This window comes from Moschus berezovskii, chromosome 5 (assembly GCF_049115385.1).
Source record: "Moschus berezovskii isolate FMDL1 chromosome 5, NW_MosBer_1.0, whole genome shotgun sequence".
Taxonomy (NCBI): Eukaryota; Metazoa; Chordata; class Mammalia; order Artiodactyla; family Moschidae; genus Moschus; species Moschus berezovskii.
In genome coordinates, this window is record NC_142464.1 from 111,981,799 (window position 1) to 111,990,162 (window position 8,364).

General features: G+C 43.7%; 1 protein-coding gene across 2 annotated transcripts; it reads left to right on the plus strand.

The window, feature by feature from the left end:
* The first annotated feature begins 222 nt into the window (after positions 1–222).
* DSPP (dentin sialophosphoprotein) lies at positions 223–6,517 on the plus strand. 2 transcript variants are annotated; one of them, XM_088836104.1, is made up of 7 exons: positions 223–273; positions 1,902–1,988; positions 2,110–3,108; positions 4,028–4,619; positions 4,701–5,705; positions 5,736–6,092; positions 6,369–6,517. In XM_088836104.1, the coding sequence occupies exons 1-7, from the start codon at positions 223–225 to the stop codon at positions 6,515–6,517; spliced, it is 3,240 nt and encodes a 1,079-aa protein (XP_088692230.1). The 2 variants fall into 2 exon arrangements, with proteins under 2 accessions (XP_088692230.1, XP_055291288.2); XM_055435313.2 differs by having other exon boundaries at positions 4,028–6,517.
* Positions 6,518–8,364: the final 1,847 nt, after the last annotated feature.

Here is an 8,364-nt window from a genome sequence, read left to right on the forward strand (position 1 = left end):
TACTGACCACACACAGCATGTGTGCGCTTGGGTGTGTACTGGAGCACTGAGTCTTGGCAGCTTCTTCTCATGGTGTGTTCATACTCGTTACCTAGGAAAGAGGCACATAACTTCGAGACCAAAATAATGCATTATATGGTTATTATATTTTGCTTTATAATTAGTATTTTACTGTTCTTTTTTTTCTTCAATAACAGCCACTGATTAATATTCCTATAGAAAATGAAGATCATTGTATATTTTTGCATTTGGGCAGTAACATGGGGCATTCCAGTAAGTATGCCTTCCTCAAAAAAACCTTCTTACTTTACTATCTCTCTTAATACACACACATATATATGTGTGTGTGTGTATTTTTTTCTTGAGATCTTGCAGATCAGCTGAGCCTAAATATTTAGATTTGCATGAAAGACTTTGTAGGATCTGTTTGGGATCTCAACAAAACTAAATATGCACTCCAACTCATGCTCCCGGTCTTCTAATTGAAAGTCCTGTCTTGTTGGAAGGATTTTAAAATTTACTTTTAAAATTCATTCAGATTAATTTATATTTAATGCCTAGAAGTTGTGGAGACTGTCCATCTCTGCTCATGCCCTATGAATTTCATTCTAATTATCAATGAAGCCTTGTTTAAGAAGGTTTCAACAAAGAAAAATAGGGAAAAAATCACATTTTTTTCAGCAAAGGGAAAACTAATGTTTCACCCCGAAAGGTAAATTTGAAAGATAAACACCAGCAAAGATAAATGAAGAAAATTAAGTCACCTGTAACTTTATTAGTCAGCTGCTACAGTTACCATTTTGATATGCTCTCCTCATGGTATTTTGTGGTTGAGAATTTTCTGAACTGTCTCTGTTGTGCTCCTGAAGGGCACAGAAGTAGCAGAGACTTGCCTTTGTTTCTCCCCTGGTTTCGGTCAGACCTACTATTCTCTTAGGGGTTTTGGCCAGGATTATTCTTAGGGTGGATCTGGTGCTGCTGCAAGAAATGTCCTACAGAAACACCAAAGGTCTGTCTCCTCATTTTTTCTTCAATGTCATTTTTATTTAAATTTATTTATGTACTGTTTATTTACAGTATTATATTAGTTTCAGGTATGCAGCATAGTGATTCAGTATTTTTACAGATTATACCTTATTAAAAATTATTACAAGATAATGGCTATAGTTCTCTGTGCTACACAATATATCCTTATTGCTCATTTATTTTTTTAGGGAATCTTCTTTCTGTTTTATTTTTTAAATTATGTAAGTGTGATAACACATTTACAGGCTGTCTCCTCATCTTTAATAGAAGACTATTCCCTTTCTAGTGTTGAGATAAGTGATCTGGTTAAAACCTTGGTGAAATTGGTAATGTTATTATGAAAAATATCTACATGCCAAGTTTAAATTCTATGGAATCCATGTAACAAGTCGCTTCTCTTTTCTACCCACGTAACAAGTCGGAGAAGGCAATGGCAAGCCACTCCAGTACTCTTGCCTAGAAAATCCCATGGATGGAGGAGCCTGGTAGGCTGCAGTCCGTGGGGTCGCTAAGGGTCGGACATGACTGAGCGACTTCACTTTCACTTTTCACTTTCACACACTGGAGAAGGAGATGGCAACCCACTCCAGTGTTCTTGCCTGGAGAATCCCAGGGACGGGGGACCCTGGTGGGCTTCTGTCTATGGGGTCACACAGAGTCGGACACGACTGAAGTGATGCAGCAGCAGCAGCAGCAACAAGTCGCTTCTCTTTTGTACTCTTCTCTAGATCATACTTTGGCCTTTGTGTTATCTTTTTTTCTTCATCTAGGGATAATATGTGTGTGCGTGTGTCTGTGCACACGTGTGTGAGCACATGTGTGTACATTACACAAAATAAGAATATTTTTAATTTCCAGTATTTTCACTTTGGTAGGTTCCTCAAATCAAGCAATTGGAGAGACATGCTGTTGACAAAACTGTGAATTCAAATCTTCTAGCAAAATCAAAAGTGTCAATACAGGTATAAGATGTATTTCTCAACTCTTTTAGATTCCATTAACTTCCAGAAAATCGATGCTCATCTTTTCAGTTTGCTTTAAGATGATATCCACAACTTAATCTAAATTGTTTCTCTTTTACAGGATGCATTAAATGCCAATGATACCACCAAAGAAAGTGGTGGCCTCATGCATGAAAATGAACGAGGAAGGCAACAGGATATCAAAGATGGTTACAAAGGAGAGAGAAATGGTTCTGAGTGGGCAGACCTGGGAGGGAAAAATTCTTCTACAGGTTCTGTGTTAGTAAATGAAAAAGGGAATACAGAGGATCTAAAGGGGGGCACAGCAAAACCAGAAACATACGACCATGATGGGATCCAAGGACAAGAAGATAGCATCACTGCAAATGGCCTCAGGGGACAAGTAAGCGTCATCCACAATGCTGGAGCAGCAAATGGGAGCCATATTGATGGCATTACTGAGAACAATTCCCAAAATGCAGGTGTTGGAAATTCAAGTCAAAGTGAGGATGCCACTGTTGTCCAAGAAGATGGCCTTCAAGTAGCTGGAAGCAGTAACAGTACAGGTCAGGAGGATGAAATCAGTGGGAATTTCTGTAGAAATGGGGCTGACACAAGTGAAACCACACCTCCGAGCGAAGGTGAGAGAAATGGGAATGAGGAGGCAGGGGTGTTGCCAGGGGCGAGTGGAGCCGGAAATGAAGACAATGTTGGTTTGGATAATTTTGAAGGAAGTCCTAGTGGGAATGGGGCAGATGAAGATGAAGACAAGGGCTCTGGTGATGGTGACAGTGAAGAAATAAGGAATGGAGAAAAGGGTAGTGATACCAGCCAGGGCCAGGAGGGTCAGTCTCATGGAGAAGAGGATGATGAGGACAATAGCTTAGGTCAAAATTCAGTTAGTAGTGAACATGATGGCCCTGGGGACAAAGAAGATGCTCATGTCATTGACGGAGACGACATCTCCAAGAGTGAGGAAGATTCTGCCGGTATTCCAGAAGATGATGAAAGCCAGAAAACAGAGGACACTCAAAAACCCAGTCACAGAGAGAACAAAGCTGTGGAAAACACAATCACTGAAAAGTCAGAGCCACCCGCGATTGGGAAGAGCCAAGATAAGGTTAGCTTGTGAAGCTGGTTTCTTTCGATGGCAGTTTAACTCCTCCCTTTCCTTTCATGATGGTGTGTGTGTGCTCAGCCACTCAGTCATGTTTGACTCTTTGCAACCCCATGGACTGTAGCCTGTCAGACTCCTCTGCCCATGATGGTAGCACAAAAATAAATCATGATGAACAGTCATGTATTTTTGCACCTAAATCACTTGAATTTTTAATGGGGAAGCTAGAGTCCTTACTAGACATTGCTATGGAACAATTTTAAAAAGTTGAAATTTCTGACGATTTGGTTCAGTTCAGTTCAGTTCAGTCACTCAGTCATGTCTGACTCTCCGCGACCCCATGAATCACAGCACGCCAGGACTCCCTGTCTATCACCAACTCCCGGAGTTCACTCAAACTCATGTCCACAGAGTCGGTGATGCCATCCAGCCATCTCATTCTCTGTCGTCCCCTTCTCCTCCCGCCCCCAACCTTTCCCAGCATCAGAGTCTTTTCCAGTGAGTCAACTCGTCGCATGAGGTGGCCAAAGTATTGCAGTTTCAGCTTTAGCATCAGTCCTTCCAATGAACACCCAGGATTGATCTCCTTTAGAATGGACTGGTTGGATCTCCTTGCAGTCCAAGGGACTCTCAAGAGTCTTCTCCAACGATTTGGTTACAGTTCTTCAAAAGTCTTATGCTGAATAATTAATGCTTCATGTAACTGTTTACAAAAGTTCCTACTGGATAAAAACATGAATGGGATGGTCTATAATCTAAACACTAGAGAACTTTCAAGTACAACAAAGCACATTTTCACAGACAGGTGTTTCTGAAGTACTGGAATCTGAACTCCTGTTCTCTGGCCAATTTCCCCAGTCTTCCAATGCAATTTTCTAGCATAACATTCACTGATTAAGCATTCTTTTCTCCATTTCCATAGGGAATGGAAGTGGAAGGTCCCAGCAGTGGCCACAGAAACAATATTACCAAAGAAGCTGGGAAAGCGAATGAAGATAAAGAGAGTAAAGGCCAGCGCGGAATGACTTTGGGCAAAGGCAATGTCAAGACGCAAGGAGAGACTGACGTTATGCAAGGGGCTGGCCAGAAACTGGAACCTGGAAATAAGCTCAGACCCAGCAAAACTCATAGTGACAGTAACAGTGATGGATATGACAGTTACGAGTTTGACGATGAGTCCATGCAAGGAGATGATCCCAACAGCAGTGATCAGTCTAATGGCAGTGATGATGCCAATTCTGAAGGTGATAATAATCACAGTAACCGAGGAGATACTTCTTATAACTCTGATGAATCAAATGATAATGGCAATGACAGTGGCTCCAAAGGAGATGATGATGGTAGTGATAACACATCAGATGCTAATGATAGTGGTAGGGATGGCGATGGTAACAATGGAGGTGATGACAATGGCAAATCAGACAACAGCAAAGACAAACCAGACAGCAGTGACAGCAGCGACAGCAGTGACAGTGACAGTAAATCAGACAGTGACAGTGACAGCAGCGACAGCAGTGACAGCAAATCAGACAGCAGTGACAGCAGTGACAGTGACAGCAGCAACAGTGACAGCAGTGACAGTGACAGTAAATCAGACAGTGACAGTGACAGCAGTGACAGCAGTGACAGCAAATCAGACAGCAGCGACAGCAAATCAGACAGCAGCGACAGCAGTGACAGTGACAGCAGTGACAGCAAATCAGACAGTAGTGACAGCAGCGACAGCAGTGACAGCAAATCAGACAGTAGTGACAGCAGCGACAGCAGTGATAGCAGTGACAGCAGTGACAGTGACAGTAAATCAGACAGTGACAGTGACAGCAGTGACAGTGACAGCAGTGACAGCAAATCAGACAGTAGTGACAGCAGCGACAGCAGTGACAGTGACAGCAGTGACAGCAGCGACAGCAGTGACAGCAGTGACAGCAGTGACAGTGACAGCAGTGACAGCAGCGACAGCAGTGACAGCAAGTCAGACAGCAGTGACAGCAGTGACAGTGACAGCAGTGACAGCGACAGCAGTGACAGCAGAGACAGCAGTGACAGCAAGTCAGACAGCAGTGACAGCAGTGACAGCGACAGCAGTGACAGCAGCGACAGCAGTGACAGCAAGTCAGACAGCAGTGACAGCAGTGACAGCGACAGCAGTGACAGCAGCGACAGCAGTGACAGCAAGTCAGACAGTAGTGACAGCAGTGACAGTGACAGCAGCGACAGCAGTGACAGCAAATCAGACAGCAGTGACAGCAGTGACAGTGACAGCAGTGACAGCAAATCAGACAGTAGTGACAGCAGTGACAGCAAATCAGACAGCAGCGACAGCAGTGACAGCAAATCAGACAGTAGTGACAGCAGTGACAGCAAATCAGACAGCAGCGACAGCAGTGACAGTGACAGCAGTGACAGTGACAGCAGTGACAGCAAATCAGACAGCAGCGACAGCAGTGACAGTGACAGCAGTGACAGCAAATCAGACAGTAGTGACAGCAGTGACAGCAGTGACAGTGACAGTAAATCAGACAGTGACAGTGACAGCAGCGACAGCAGTGACAGTGACAGCAGTGACAGCAAATCAGACAGTAGTGACAGCAGCGACAGCAGTGACAGCAGTGACAGTGACAGTAAATCAGACAGTGACAGTGACAGCAGTGACAGTGACAGCAGTGACAGCAGTGACAGCAAATCAGACAGTAGTGACAGCAGTGACAGTGACAGCAGTGACAGCAAATCAGACAGCAGCGACAGCAGTGACAGTGACAGCAGTGACAGCAAATCAGACAGTAGTGACAGCAGCGACAGCAGTGACAGTGACAGCAGTGACAGCAGTGACAGCAAATCAGACAGTAGTGACAGCAGTGACAGTGACAGCAGTGACAGCAGCGACAGCAGTGACAGCAAATCAGACAGCAGCGACAGCAGTGACAGTAACAGCAGTGACAGCAGCGACAGCAGTGACAGCAAATCAGACAGCAGCGACAGCAGTGACAGTGACAGCAAATCAGACAGCAGCGACAGCAGTGACAGTGACAGCAAATCAGACAGTAGTGACAGCAGCGGCAGCAAATCAGACAGTAATGACAGCAGCGACAGTGACAGCAGTGACAGTAACAGCAGTGACAGCAGCGACAGCAGTGACAGCAAATCAGACAGCAGTGACAGCAAATCAGACAGCAGCGACAGCAGTGACAGCAAATCAGACAGCAGTGACAGCAGTGACAGTGACAGCAAATCAGACAGTAGTGACAGCAGCGGCAGCAAATCAGACAGTAATGACAGCAGCGACAGCAGCGACAGCAGCAATAAGAGTGGCAGCAAGAGCCAGTCTGGTAATGGCAACAACAATGGAGGCAGTAGCGACAGTGCCAGTGACAGTGAAGGCAGTGACAGTAATCACTCAACAAGTGACGATTAGAACTAAAGAAAACCCCACAAGACTCCTTTTGTGAAAAGTCTGGTGAGTAATTGATAGGAAATAAAGATTTCCAGGAAAGTTAAGAAAGGGGAGGAATAAAGAGAAGATCTATGTAAAGATCCATACATCTACAGACACAAGGAAAGAGTCAAATTGTCGGATTCAGGACCAGGTCCCAACACCCTCAGAGAGAGAATCTGACTGTGTTACATGCGTGTTAAATATATTTGGAAAAGATTTTGTTAAAAGTATAAATGCAAACATAGAATAACAATTGAAATGTTCTTTAGTACTTTACACAGAAACCTCAAGTGATCACATACTAATAACTTCAATTTAAATGCCAAGTGTTTTAGAAAATGTATTAGCACGCAAACACATCTTATAAATAATTAGTGGCATTGGCCTAATCTTGCAGTAATTATATCTATATTCTGAGTAGATGGTCTGCTTACAGCTGAGTAAAAGATGCTCTCATCATGATCTCCAGCTTGGCTACGACTCATTTGCTTGTTCTAAGGAAGAAATATTTTGCAACATAAAAAATCACAGCACCATTTAATTTGCCCAAACCATGGGAATAATCTTTGTAATTAGAGAATAGAGTATTTACAAATTATGGAAATCCTAAAGAGTTCTAGACAGAAAAGAATTTAGAGTCTCGTTTAAACAGCAAAATCTTACATATAAGATCACATTCCTGAAAAGCACTGCTGGAAGTGTAGCGTAAAGTTCATAAAATTATTGATGAAACTGAGGCCGTACTTAGAACATGCCTTGCCTCAAGTTGCCACTCTCCAACTATTAATAAATAAACGAATTCACGAATGAAGGGCTCTTGGAGGGAGTGCACTTTTTGAACTCTCTGTTCAGAACCCTGCTAAGAGGATTTAGTTGTCTTCCTCAATCTCGGGCTTGCCTGGTGGCTCAGCTGGTAAAGAATCCGCCAGCAATGCAGGAGACCTGGGGTTTGACCCCTGAGTTGGGAAGATCCACTGGAGAAGGGAACAGCTACCCACTCCAGTACTCTGGCCTGGAGAATTCCATGGACTGTTACAGCACATGGGGTCGCAACGAGTCGGACACGACTGAGCGACTTTCACTTTTACTTTCCTCAATCTCACCAAGTTAAACCTGGCTCATATTTGCTTTTAAATCCCCACAGATGAAAAATCCCAAGTCAGACCCGGAGACTCCCTATTAATCTCTTTAATAAAGCCAACAGTTGGTCTGGAAACTGCCCACATTTTTAAAATCTGAGAGTCAGTTGTTGTTGTTCAGCCGCTAGGTCATGTCCAACTCTTTGCGACCCCATGGACTGCAGCTCACCAGGCTTCCCTGTCCTTCACCATCTCCCAGAGCTTGCTCAGACTCATGTCCATTGAGTGGGTGATGCCACCCAACCATCTTGTACTCTGCCGTCCCCTTCTCCTGCTTTAAATATCTCCCAGCATCAGGGGCTTTTCCAATGAGTCAGTTCTTCGCATCTGTGGCCAAAGTATTGGAGTTTCAGCTTCAGCATCCATCCTTCCAATGGAATATTAAGGATTGATTTCCTTTAGGATTGACTGGTTAGATCTCCTAGCTGTCCAAGGGACTCTCAAGAATCTTCTCCAGTACCACAGTTTGAAGGCATCAATTCTTCAGTGCTCAGCCTTCTTTTATTGTCCAGTTCTCACAGCCATATGTGACTACTGGAAAAACGGTAGCTTTGATTACATGGACCTTTGTAGGCAAAGTAATGTCTCTGTTTTTTAATAAGTTGTCTAGGTTTGTCATTGCTTTTCTTCCAAGGAACAAGCATCTTTTGATTTCATTGCTGCAGCTACCACCTGCAGTGGTTTTTG